Below are 13,997 nucleotides of genomic sequence, written 5' to 3'. Positions count from 1 at the left end.
ATCAGATACATGTGCCTTCCAAGGGTATGTACTCTGATAAATCCAAACCAAGAGCTAGTGTGTTTTCGTGCTTAAGTCTTTCTTCAAAGTATGCTGCTTCAGAAAATCATGAAGAATGTGAAAAGATGATAAGTGTTACACAACAGAAGCATGAAAGAACTAGTGTCTTTTTGCGCTTGCCCGGTGCTTCAGATGCAGTTGTTCAGCCAGGTCATTGCATGACAGAACTGCTGGAGGAAGCTAGTCAGTGGAAGAAGGGAAAAGAGAAACGCCATTTTCAGAATGGAAATATCACTGCATAGTGGACAAATAATTTTTAAATCAATCCTAGGAAATGCTGGCTTCAGAATATGATGTGCAAGCAGATGGTTCAGTGCCTGAAATTCTGGAAAAGCATTGGCAGACACAAAAGTTTGAGGTATGTGGTGGGAAAAATTGATTTCCTTTAACAAGCAAATGAAGTTCATATAGTGGACAAGAAACTTACTAAGTAATTTATTGCTTGAGTGCCAAACTTCAAGCTGTTTCACTAGTTCAAATGATTGTCAAATAGCCCTACATCTTTTTACATAAGTTAGAACTTTGTGAATAGTTCAAAATTAATATACATAATAGAGTTTTTTAATGTTAAATAGAATAGTAGTATTATTAACGGATTAATATACAGAATAGAATTATTATTATTATTATTATTATTCCTGATGGAACATGCCTATAAAAGTGATTGTCGGTCCAAATTTCATTATTTAGGATAGAAACAGAGTTGAGTTGGATTTGGTTAAGTTCAAGCTAAATGAGTTTGTATTGAGATTTATATTAGTTGTGTCTTTTTGATTTAACGAATTAGGTTTAAATTTGTAGCTCAACAGAGTGTTTTTAAATATATTTAAATAAAAAAATAGTAGCAAACTTAATTTTGAAATTCACTGAGTTGATATTGAACTCAATGAAGTGAAAGATTGGTAAAACATGGAGGAAGCAAATTTTGTAGCCATGATGGTCGAAAAATGAACATACATTTTTTCACAATCTAATGAAGAGTTAATCGAGGCTAGATGAAGAGAAGCCTCCTATTAAAAGAGAGATTGAGTAAATCCAAAGAGAGAAGAGTAATTGTAGTTTACAGAAGTTATTAAATAATATCAATTTTTAAGAAAATATAAGTTTATTTGGTTATATTATCCTCTTGCTTTATTTATTTATTGACAAAAATCCTCTTGCTTTATCAATATTTTCTTATTTCACCTAGCAGAAATATTAATGAAAAAAACATTGAAAAATAGTTAATACATTCTTGACTTGTTAAATTTCCATACAATTTGAAACAAAATAAAACTTTTTTGAGATGGAAGGAGCACAACTATAAATTTTTGGAGTTATCTTGCTACTACGTTGGAAATAGACAAACCATTCACTGAATAACATTCAGAACCTTTGGTACATCTGCATTCCTCATTAGGCATTCTTCTACTGTAAAATGCTGGTCTTCTAGGAAGAGGAAAAGGTGCATATTCACTTGTCAACATGTTTATGATGTCTGATATGGTTGGCCTATCAACTGCATTATCTTCTGCACATAGAAGACCAACATGAATGCACCTTAATGCTTGGTCTTCAATGCATGAATCCCTTATAGTTGGATCCACTAGTTCTAGTCCTTTGCCTTGTTGCCAAAGTTCCCAAGCCTGAGGCATCAGCAGAAAACACATCACATGTTAAAAGATAAAAATGAGGTTAAATTCCAGTTTATGATATAATCCACTTTAATCCATACGTGACTTTAGAAACTTAACTAAATCAATACGTTTCTCTATCTCTTTTAAAATACAGTTGAATATATTTTTGGTTCCAAATAAGTAAATTTTAATTTTGCATTGTGTAATTTTCATTTTGGTTTTCATCCTTTAAAAATCTGAAATTGTTGTTTTTGGTACCGACTGTCAATTGTCATATGACACCTATTAACTCCTTATGTGTTCAACGGAAGGTTAAGTGATTATCCCTCACCTACTAGTATATGTGATACCATGTCAACATGTGAAACTTCTAAATGTTTTTCAAATTCTTAAAAAATGAATGTTTTTTATCTGTCTTAAATGAATGTTAAAGACTAAAAACCGTGATTTTTTTACAAGGACCAACCAAAATTTGCTTACTTTAAACAATGATTTTAGATTTTGGAAGAATGAAAACCAATGATTTTTTTTTTTTTTATATAGGAACCAAAATAAAAAGTCATTAATTTGTAGAGATTAAAAATATATTAACCCTTTAAATCATTAGACAACCTATCTGTCTCAAGGAAACTAGATTTTGTCCTAGAAGCAGGTGGGTGAATATTTATAATAATGTTTGTTTCACATTACCTTTTACTCCCTTGGGAAAATGTCAAAACAGGTTGTCTTGGTGTAAAAACTAATTTAAAATATCAGGGTTCGTAGCTTTAATTTGGCTAAAAAGTTAATGAAGCTGCCACAAAAGAACATACATGTCCTATTAGATTGCATTGGCGTTCACCACTGTAGAAGCTGTTGGTTCTTCCACCACTAACAATTTCAAGTATTAAGACTCCAAAACTATAGACATCTGATTTGATTGAGAAAATTCCCCTCGTGACATACTCAGGCGACATGTAACCACTGCATAAACCACAAGGAACATTATGTCTTATAACTCAAGTTAGCATGGAAATTCATCTAGGAAAAATAATTGGCTGTGAAATTGTACTCACTATGTTCCAACAATTCGTTCAGTATTTATTTCTGATTCTTGAGGGCTGAAAATTCTTGCCGTGCCAAAATCTGAAATTTTAGGATTCATGTTTTCATCAAGAAGTATGTTACTAGCTTTCAAATCTCTGTGAACTACTTTCAATCTTGAATACTTATGGAGATAGAGCAATCCTTGAGCAATTCCTTCAATTATATTGAAACGTCTCTTCCAATCTAGTAGCATTTTTCTAGTTCGATCTTTACAATGTAAACATGATCATCAATGTCAATTAAAAGAAGGAAAAACAAATCAGAAGTATGATATTGGGAAGATGTGGTATTCTTTAAGTCAAAACTATTTTTCCTTCCTTACCAAATAAAAAAAAGTCCAAGCTCTTGTTAGCCATGTACTCATAGATTAACATCCTCTCTTCTCCATGGATGCAACAACCCAATATCTGAATAACATTCATGTGTTGGAGTTGAGATATGAGGTTTAACTCATTTTTGAACTCTATAACTCCTTGCCTTGAACCTTTTGATAGTCTTTTTATTGCCACATCTTCTCCTGTTGGCAATTTTCCCTGAAATAACATTCCATTAGCTATCAGTTTCTTGTCACTTGCATACTAGTCAAAAGAAAAAGCTCATAAGTAAGGCTCTATTTGGATAAATTTCTCCATAAAGAAAAAATCAATTAAACTTCCCCCATAAGCTAAGATCAACTTATGCATCTCAGATTTTGAAGAAGTTAGATACGAAAGCTTCTACAAAAATTAAGTGCACAAGTTGATTTTAGCTTATAGGAGAAACTCAATTCATTTTACTTGTTTTCTTCTCCTATAAATAATTATAGAAAAGTTTATTCAAACACAGCTTAAGGCTTTCAAGTAAGCACCTTGTATACTAGTCCAAAACCCCCTTCTCCTAACTTGTTTTCTACAGAGAACCTGTTTGTCATGGCAATGATTGATGCATAGCTGAAGACTCTTGAATCACTCCTCTTCTTTACTTCACAATGATGTTTACTAACAGCATATCTATCCAAAGCCACTAATTTCAGCATTTTATTTTCAGTTCTGGTTGTGTTATCTGTTTAAAATATATGATGAAATGAGGTCTTAACTCTGAAGAAAAATATAGTGATACTTAGCTTAGAGATATTGCTCCATAAAAATAGTGAAACATTTACCTTTCAGTGCAGATTTTCTTCTCCTTAATATTATGTAGAAAATGCCAATGGAGGTAATGACAATTACAAGTGACGCTACTGCTGCAGCAAAATGAACACGAATCGACTTCTTCATATCTGCATCGTGTTACCAGTTGATTGATATTTGGTGTATAGATTAGAAGAGAGGGAGTGAGATAAGTGTACCAAAACATTATTCTTCAACACAAAAATTAAGATTTTGTATGTAGAAATATGTCGGGTGGAAAATTACTAAGGAATCACTTCCATATGACTATGAGGCCTAAAATTTGTAGGATCTACACAACAACAAAGCCTTATTCCACTAAGTTGTTGGACCTACATATTCAAAGTTATTTGAATTCACCAAATCATTCGCCTTCAAAATTTTGTTTGAAATGTGACAACTAATAGTAATGAAAACAACACTTGAATCACTCACCTAGAAAATTTTGTTTTAAATGTGACTAGTATGCATGTTTATTTCATAATTCTTTTCTTTATACCCATTACACTTTTATAAAATGCCAAAGTCGCTTAATAAAGTGAGAAAGTAATAAAAAGAAAATATTTAAGTTGGGCCTTGGTGACCAGTTGGTCATGGGTTCAAATCCAGAAACAATCTCTTTGCATATGCAAAACTAAGACTGCCTACAATGACCCTCTCTCGTAGCTTCGCATAGCGAGGAACCTTGGGGCACTAGGATACATTAGTTTAAATTATTTTTCTTTACACTTCATGTAAAGTGTCAAATCACTCCATACAAAGATGTGAAAGAGAAAAAGAGATTTAAGATTTTGCTTGAGTTGTTGCAGTACCTCTTTGATCTGATTTCTTCCTACATGTGGGTTGTTCCCATCTCTGGCAACCACCATCGGTGTTGTAGCCATAACATGTGTCAGCTCTAGCAATCTCACTTCCCCTAGTTGTGTCCTTTAGCTGACCATTGTGAAATAACACCCATTGTGATACACCATTTGGGGTTGTGTAGCTGAATGACTCTTCTTCCTCATTGGACACAATGTTGTATTCATACATGAGCTGAACTTCCTCTGGAATGTGCTCAAATCTCTTATTTCTCAGCAACCCACTTGCCCAATATACCTGTTAGAAATTTTTAAGGAAAAAAATACTAGTATATTTAAAATAGTGATATCATTTTATTCAAGCTTAAATGTGTTTTTGAGTGCGAGCTCTAGTACAATTGTGAAGTTGTGCCTTGGTGATCAGCTGGTCATGAGTTCAAATCGAAAAATTGCCTCTTTACATATGCAAGAGTAAGATTGTGTACAATGACTGTCCCCCATACATTCATATAGCCAGAAGTCTTTGTATAATGGAGCACGGTATTTGTTTTTAAGCTTAAATATGTTTCTGGATGAATTTTGATTTTATTCATTCAATTCTTTTTTTTTATTATTTTGGTTCTTATAAATTTTAAGAATTTTAAAAATAACTTTTGTTACTAGCTATCTAGTAATAATGTAACATGGATCTAGATATGTCATGTCACTTGCCTTGTTTACATGGTGGTTGTTGAAATGATATATCTAGATGCATATCACATAATCATTAAATAGTAGTAGATACCATTTTAAAAAAGTTTTGATGACCTAAATCAATGTTTTTCTTTTTAAAAACTAGAACAGAATTTTTCTCTGTTTATGAAAACCAAAACATATTTAGCATTTTTATTGTTAAAGATAAGTTGGTGGGCTGGAAGTGTGAGTTGAAGATATGCATACTCTCTGAAGTGATAAACATTATCTATTTATCAACATTTTCCACCTCTTTTTTTAGATATTTTAAACTCCTTTTGCAATTATAATATGCAGAGCTTTATATTGTTTCAAGAGATTTTCTAAAGGCTTCCTACATAACCTTTCTAACTTCTATGTTCTACTAACATTTTTTTTGAATAACTTCTATATTCTACTAACTATTGCCTCCATTTAAATCCTAAATATTTTTAGAGTTTAGACTATCCTAGAAAATTTGCATAAAACATCAACATACCTGCCCTTGCCTCTTTATGACCAGTTGCCCTTCCCTTGGTTCCCATTCAAGAGTAAACGAACCTGAAGCAGGCTTGGCTCTAGAAATTGATGCCTTAACAAGCCAAGACATGCCACTTTTTTTGTTGACACCTAACTTCATTCCTGGCAACAAAACAAATTCAGGGTGGTCAAAACTCTGCCACAGCACATTCTTAGTAGAACCATTGCCATCAATTTCTTTTAAAACAAAGTTCCCTGAATCCAAAAGTGTGGCAATGGTTCTGTTGGTGGCCTCAGCAGGAGAATAGAGGACAATGGAGTCCCCGTTGTGGCGTGTGATGATCAAAGCACCAGAATGGTTCAGTGTTAGTGCACAAGAATTGTACGCAAGAGGGTCGTTTCTGTTGCCAATCCAATCAACATTGCCAGTGGTGTTTGCGCGGTCTATAACCAAGTAGGTGTTGAGGGAGGTGTTGGGTATTTCAATTGTGGCGAATTTTAGAGAGAATTTTTTTTGTGCTGATGTTAAAATGCTTGAGTTATTAAGCATTTCACCTGGCCTCAAACTGTCTCTTGCTGTTGTTGCATGTGTTGTTGTTCGCAAACACAACCATGCAAAAATAAGGAAAGGAGAAAGTTTCATTTTGTCACCATTGTTGTGTTCTAAAAACCAAGTTATGATATGGCTTTAACTATAACAAATTGAATTGTTATAATAAAGACCCTCATAATAGCCGTCATAGTTGACTTACAACGTTGAACTTTTTTTATTAACATTTTTTTTGTTGTGTAAATAGAAAAAAACAGACAAGTATGTATGTGTGGAAAGTAAGAAAATGAGACGAAAGAATTTCTGCGCAGTTAATGTAATGGCTTTATATATGTTCATATTTCCTTGAAAAAAACAGCTGTTTATTTCCTTGTGTCAGTTAATGTAATGGCTTTATATATGTTCATATTGTTTTAGAACTTAGAAGTGATGGCTCCTGTGAATTGAAGTAATGTCAACACTGAATGATATATATGTTACATGTATGTTGAAATAGTTGAAAAGAATTCGTACGTAGGTACGTGAATCATATGCATGCAGTGTGAATTTTTTCGCTTCAATCAAATACGCAACACATGTCTGTGTAAGTACTGGAAAGGAAAATTGAAACATGCTGAGCTTGAAATTCTGTGCTAGGCTGTTGAGGTCGTTGACTTTCTGAAAAATTTAAAAGAGAATTTTTTATGAAGGAACAAAAGTGAGACTTGACAAGAATATATGAAGTGGAAAAAAATAGAAGGTAATAATGTACTAATAGAAAAGAAGGAAAATGAGAAAATTTAGGTTAGTTACAGGTTCTTTCCTATGATTTAACAGTTATTGTGTACCTGGCCGGAAGAATACTGGGCCACTGGACCTTTATGTTTTTCTATTTTAGAAAAAAATAAGAATAAAAAAGAAAAGGACCAAAAAATGAGATGACTATTTAAGTAGTTTGGCCGAGAGAAAGTAAAATAAAGAAAATTATATTTTTCTTTCGTTTTGTTTAATTTTATAGAAACTAAAAAGGAAAGCAAATGGATGTAGATAATTAAAATGACATAAATATCTTTGATAAAAAAAATTAAATATATAAAATTAAGGATATATAATTTGATCTTTTAAATGTAACCAAACATTTTCTCTCTCTTTTTCTTCTCAAATCGGAGAGAAACAGAAAATGAAAAATAAAATAGACCTCATAGATTTTATTCTTTTCTTCCATGTCTTACTGAGAAACCAATATTTTCCTTTCCTTCTTCTTTTCACCTCTTTCAAATATAGTGTTAGTCAGTTAGTGTATCTTTAGGAGTATATTAATGAGTAATATTATTTTTTTTTTGTCATTTTTACGAACATTTTTTTTTATAATTTATTTGTTTTTATCTCTTTTCACGACATCATTATTCCTCTTATCTCATACTTTTTTCTGTCTCTTATCTCTCATGTATAGAAATTGTAAAAATAACATTACTCTAAAATAATTATGAAAAACAATTATTTCTAAATGTTTTTTTAAGTTAATAAATAGATCATATCAATTAAACAGATGGATAAAAAAAATAACAAGTGAAAAATGCAATTGATATCAGTATCAAAAGTTTATATCTACTCTAAGGCTGAACTGATAATGTATGGTCTGATATAAGGATTAATGATATTAGATTTTGATTAAAATATGTATCAAAAGAGAACCACTCTTCCTTGACCGGAAAATATTTGGAATAGGCCAAGTAAGCTCCGATGAGCTACACACTCATCACATGATTTGCACGTTAGAATTTGGACCTGAAACCACTTGGGTACTGCCCTTGATAAATATGGTTGACAACAAGCACCGACAGACTATGACAAAGAAACATATTACATTGCTACAATGCTTAAGTCACACTGAGCAAATTCATTTGTATATATAAAAGACTCATTATACAGAGATAAAAAACACTATATGGAAGAGACCTCCATAGTCTATTGTGCCTCAACAACAACATAAGAAGAAAGCATTATAGGTCTTACTTTAACAAAATACAACAGTAAGATAATATAATTTAACATCCTGCCTCATTTGGCCTATATTCTCATATATATCAAATACAGTAACACCAAAATGTTTAACGGATTATCATATAATCAAAGTTTAGTACACTGCCGTCAAAAGCATTTTTTAAAAAAAAAACAAAAAAAAATCAGTCACGAATTTACAGAGTATTTTTTTTTTTATAATTCCTTAAACGAAACAGGTTGAATAAAAAAAACTAAGCTCCGCACATTTAGCTTGGAGTAGCTCCTTATTTATAATTTTTCTTCATTAAAAAAAATAACTTTTTATTTTTAAGAGCTTTTGATTGGCGTTCGGCCCAACTTTTTCTTGTAAGGAGAAATTAAGTTAAAAATGAGTTGAGCCAATTATATCCTATGTATGGAATTAGTTTTTTATTTTATTTTTGTGAGGAGAGAATATAAATAATTAAAAAAAATAAAGCAAGAGATTTGGTTACCTTATACTCTTGGAATTGATTTGAAATAAAATAATTAAAGGAATACAAAAACATATAAATTATTATTCTTTATTTGATTTCTAAAATGTTCATAGAACAATGTAAAAAGGGAACACAAGTAAAGGGCAAAAGACTTCTTTGTCCCATCCCTCAAACAACAAAGTCAGCGATATCTGCATCAATCTCAAACCCCACCACTTTTTGGTCTCATGGATAGGAGTGGTCGATTAGATAGTGTTATGAGAGCTAGAAGACTAAATCAGTAGAAAAAGAAAGAAAAGATCGACTTGAGTTACTTTACGTCACTTTCTCCAACAAATTTATACATCTTAGTGCTCCACTTCCTCTGCTTCGTTATCACACACAATATAATACAACCACAGCATAAAGTGGATAATCTTGCTAGCATGCAATGATGTTCCACCAAGGTGGTATTTAAATATATAGGCCTTCATAGAGAGTAATCCTTGGCTAATGTTCTCTGCAATATCTCATATTTGCTAGTTTCTATCTTTAACAAATCCTAAGTCTACAATGATGTTTTATGAGGATGATGTTAAGATAGCCATCGTAGTTATTTTGCCATGGTTGTGTCTGCAGATCAGCACTTATGCATTGTCGAGTAACAGTTTATTAAGGCAAGGGGAGACGTTTGATCACTCATCTACACTATTCTCACCAATGCATCAGTTCTGTTTGAAATTTGCTCCTCTTCAGTTTGACCCTACTCACACCTACTTAGTCATTCGTAACACACGAACTCCTACCGGATATGCTGATTGGATTGGCAACAGAAATGACTATTGGCAACAATTCTGGGGTGCTTCTGACATTGAAAAATTCAGGTGCTTTGACCATCACTAGTCAAGGTGGGAACCCCATAACTCTCTACTCACCTGTTCTACCTACCAAGAAAAATGTTGTTGTCACCCTTTTGGATTCTGGAAACTTGGTCCTTGGAGAATATGATGATAGTGGATCTATGAAGCATGCGATGTGGCAAAGCTTTGATCATCCTTCAGATGTTTTGCTACCTGGTATGAAACTAGGTGTTAATCACAAGACAAATCGGTCATGGTCGGTTGCGTCATCATTTTCTACCAACAACCCATCTTCAGGTTCCTTTGCACTTGAATGGGAGCCAAGGAAAGGAGAATTGGTCATAAAGATGGGAGGGAAGATATAGTGGACAAGTGGGGTTCTGAGAAACAATAGGTTTGAGAATGTTCCACGGCATATGCAGCTCATGTATGAGTACAAAATTGTCTCAAACAAGGATGAGGAGTCTTTTAGTTATGCAAGTCACAATGATTACTCACAGTTGGTGCTGTTTAGCAATGGAAACTTGCAGGATACACAAATTGGAGATATAGCTCAAGCTTAAAATTGTTATGGCTACAAGACCAAGGAAGGTTGCAAAGTCTTTTTCTAAATTTCTAAGCCACAACCAAGCAAAAAATATTGCCTCCTCCAGTAGTTGCTGACACTCAAAATCATGGTTAGAGAAGCAAACTCTATTCCTATGATTCCATATACACCAAGTTAAAGCAAGTCACAATGATTACTCACAGTTGGTGCTGTTTAGCAATGGAAACTTGCAGGATACACAAATTGGAGATATAGCTCAAGCTTAAAATTGTTATGGCTACAAGACCAAGGAAGGTTGTGAGATATGGGAAGACCAACCCATTTGTAGGCATTCTGATAATATATTTGAAATACAATAGGGATACTTTGATCGCCCTTCTTCTCAAAATAATAATTCTTCTGCCGAAGACAAGAACACACTAACTGAAACTGGTTGCAAGATTTTTTGTTGGAGAAATTGCAACTGTGTTGGATTCACAACTTATTTTCCCAATCAGACAGGGTGTAAATATTATTGTGGAGGATGGGTGCCTACTTATGTGAAGTATGCTGGATTGAGTGTCAGCATTCTTGTAAAGACCAACGAGATCACAAAGGTATCACTTCTAGCCTCTGTGTAGTTATTCTACTAGTCAAATACAAACTGTACTTTGTCTTTGGGTACCGAAGACTTAATCACCAAAACTTACTGTTTGAGTGCTTGTTTATTTAAAAGTTAGATATGATTGATTTTAATAGAAATAGATTTTGAACCGTTGAAAGTAAATAAGAGTCTGTCCAACTTATCTCAGTAACAAAATTACATTGAAACATGCGCATGATGTGGGAAGTAAAAGCATTGCAGTATTATATTTGCTAAAAAAAATGTAATTCAAGATCCCAAACTCTAAACAAAACCACATATGATATATAACATAGAGTACTTTGCTACAGAAAATGTAATTCAAGATCCTAAACTATAAATAAAACTACTTATGATATATAACAGAGAGTACTTTATGGTTGGTAATACAGATATAAAGAAGTGGATTAAAATTGGTGCTCTGGTAGGAACTGCTTTACTCATAATCAGCCTTGGCATTTTCTGTCTAAGGATGAAGAGAAGAAAAGATGCACATCAAGGTACTTATCAAAGTTTTTACAGTTCCATCTCTGAGTTATATTTCAAGCACCTTATTTTACTTCGGTCATAAATAACCTTGTTTTTTCACATTCTTGCCAAATCAGAGAAGAGAAGCAAAATGGGGAATGACACGCTTAATTTGGTAGTGTCTGACACATTTAACAATTTAGTTGAGCTTCAAAATGAAGTGAACAATGGCAATGCTTTAAGAATTTTCAGCTACGCATCAATCATTGCAGCTACGAACAAGTTCTCAATAGACAACAAGTTAGGAGAAGGGGGCTTCGGACCAGTATATAAGGTCATTGCTTCAAATCCTAAACATTTTTTCAAGATTACTTCTTGAAAATAAATTAATAATATTTGTTGAACATCATTTCAGGGATTGTTACCACAGGGAGAAGAAATAGCAATCAAAAGACTTTCGGAAGGTTCAGAGCAAGGAGACATTGAATTTAAAAATGAATTAACTCTCATATCTGAACTCTAACACATGAATCTTGTTCAGTTGTTGGGCTGCTGCATTCATGGAGATGAGAGAATGTTAATATATGAGTATATGCCTAGCAAAAGCTTGGACTATTTTTTATTTGGAGAGGAATTATTTTGCTGAGTAAAGCAAGAACTTGCATATATCAGCTTTATTTTTTATTATTATTATTATTATTATTATTTACTTTATTTTCTTCTGAAACACTAACAATGTTCATGCTACTAATGGGAAGATTCGACTCAAGGTGAAAAATTAGATTGGAGAAAACATTTCAACATAATTGATGGGATTGCTCAAGGACTGCTGTATCTACATTAGTATTGAAGATTAAGAGTAGTTCACAGAGATCTGAAAGCAAGTAACATTCTAATTGATGAAAACATGAATCCCAAAATTTCAGATTTTGGCATGGCTAGAATTTTCACTCAAGAGTCAGATATAAACACTAAAAGGATTGTTGGGACATAGTGAGTAGGCTTAAAGTATCCTATTGTTACTTCTACTAGGTGCTTTCTGATATAACAGATATTATGTCCTATGTGATATTATGCAGTGGTTACATGTCACCGGAATATGCAATGGAGGGAATTTTCTCTTTCGAATCTGATGTCTATGCTTTTGGAGTCTTGCTGCTAGAAATTATTAGTGGCAGAAAAAACAATACTGCTGAAGGGCCACTCAATCTAGTAGGACATGTATGTTCTCCCAAGGCTGTTTGATTATTACTACCATGTAACCAAATTAAATTAGGAATTCTCTTATATTGTATTTTTCATCTAATATGTTTTGTTTTCTACATATGACCTAGGCTTGGGAGCTATGGAAACAAGGCCATGCACTAGACCTCTTAGATCCAACTTTAATAGAATCTTTCATTCAAAATGAAGTATTAAGATGCATTCATGTTGGTCTTTTATGTGTAGAAGAATGTGCAGCTGATCGCCCCAATATTTCAGAAATGATACCCATGTTAAACAGTGAAATTGCAACATTTCCATTGCCTAGAAGACCAGCATTTTACCGCGGAAAAAAGCTGGTTGAGGAATATGACTCTTTTATTGATAATGAAATCCATTCAGTGAATGGTTTAACTATTTCCAACATAGGTGGAAGATAAATCTATTATTAAATGCATAGATTGGAAAATGGTGGTGTATTTTTTACCATTTCATGTTTGCAAATGTATCCCAAATATTTCGTTGTCTAATTAGCATTCTTCAATCATCTAAATGCAGTTTAAATTACTGGCAGTTCAAGCATTTAATCAAACTGCTTACCATCTCAAAATCTTTACCTCAGAAGAAAAATTAAGTCCTCATTACGCTGGCTATTTCCTGAGCTTCTTCCACCAACCCTTTTGGATGTGTGATACAGTGAATGAAATATCAACAATCTATGAGAAAATGTGTGTGCCAAAATCTTGTAAAAGAATTGATATCTGCTTATCTATGTGGCACTGAAATCAGCATCCAAACGGTTTGCTATTGCTATTGCTAATGTTCTTGACATGAATTCATAGATATTTAATTCTGAAGTGCAAATCTGATTACTACATAAACAAAGCAGTTGGGTATTACTATTTTCAAAATTGGTTATTGATCCTCCAAGCAAACTACATGCAAACAAAGGACAAAATGGCTTTTCCTACCCCCCACAAGTAAAAAAAAAAATAATTATGAACTGAGAATAAATGAGGCCACTTGGTATATGAACTTCGAACCTGAATTTTCCTTACTATGTCTTATAATTTTTTTACTTTACATTTTAAAAGTTTTATACAAATTAAGATGATAAGTTATTGGATCAAGTGGGTTTGAGCTTACATCTCTTAAGCATGTCTCGGGTTTGGGCATGCGGTTAGAACATAGAAGGAGACCTCGTTATAGTAGCTAACAAGGTTTTCTAAAAGAAATTAGTAGTCCACAAACACAATGATATTTGGCAGATAAAACATGGTTAAAAAAAATTAGATAATTTTACATTAACGTTTCTTCTTTCCTCAGATTTTAACTCTTCAAAAAATTATTTTACAATATCAAATTGATTTATATTAAATTCACATATTTTACTTTAAATTTGGTTATT

General features: G+C 32.8%; 3 protein-coding genes across 3 annotated transcripts; 2 read left to right on the top strand and 1 right to left on the bottom strand.

Moving 5' to 3' along the window:
• Positions 1-1,376: 1,376 nt before the first annotated feature.
• Positions 1,377-6,544, bottom strand: LOC102666068 (G-type lectin S-receptor-like serine/threonine-protein kinase At1g67520). Its single transcript, XM_006586333.2, has 8 exons — positions 5,921-6,544; positions 4,723-5,008; positions 3,904-4,020; positions 3,610-3,803; positions 3,085-3,295; positions 2,732-2,969; positions 2,489-2,639; positions 1,377-1,685 (listed from the first exon to the last, which is right to left on the bottom strand). The coding sequence occupies exons 1-8, from the start codon at positions 6,542-6,544 to the stop codon at positions 1,377-1,379; spliced, it is 2,130 nt and encodes a 709-aa protein (XP_006586396.2).
• A 2,809-nt stretch (positions 6,545-9,353) lies between these two features.
• Positions 9,354-10,896, top strand: LOC102668799 (G-type lectin S-receptor-like serine/threonine-protein kinase At1g67520). The gene has a single exon (XM_006585345.3). It carries the CDS (start codon positions 9,701-9,703, stop codon positions 10,112-10,114), a length of 414 nt encoding a protein of 137 aa, XP_006585408.1. The 5' UTR covers positions 9,354-9,700; the 3' UTR covers positions 10,115-10,896.
• Positions 10,897-11,537: 641 nt separating this feature from the next.
• Positions 11,538-13,119, top strand: LOC100802852 (putative cysteine-rich receptor-like protein kinase 32). Its single transcript, XM_014778416.3, is given in 5 exon segments — positions 11,538-11,711; positions 11,802-11,850; positions 12,145-12,379; positions 12,466-12,607; positions 12,721-13,119. Coding segments are annotated over 5 exon segments (909 nt in total). The 3' UTR covers positions 13,030-13,119.
• The last annotated feature ends 878 nt before the right edge of the window (positions 13,120-13,997 follow it).

The sequence above is a fragment of the Glycine max genome, chromosome 8 (assembly GCF_000004515.6).
Source record: "Glycine max cultivar Williams 82 chromosome 8, Glycine_max_v4.0, whole genome shotgun sequence".
NCBI classification, from domain to species: domain Eukaryota; kingdom Viridiplantae; phylum Streptophyta; class Magnoliopsida; order Fabales; family Fabaceae; genus Glycine; species Glycine max.
Note: the sequence above shows the minus strand (reverse complement) of the source record. Positions and strands in the feature narration are given on the sequence as shown.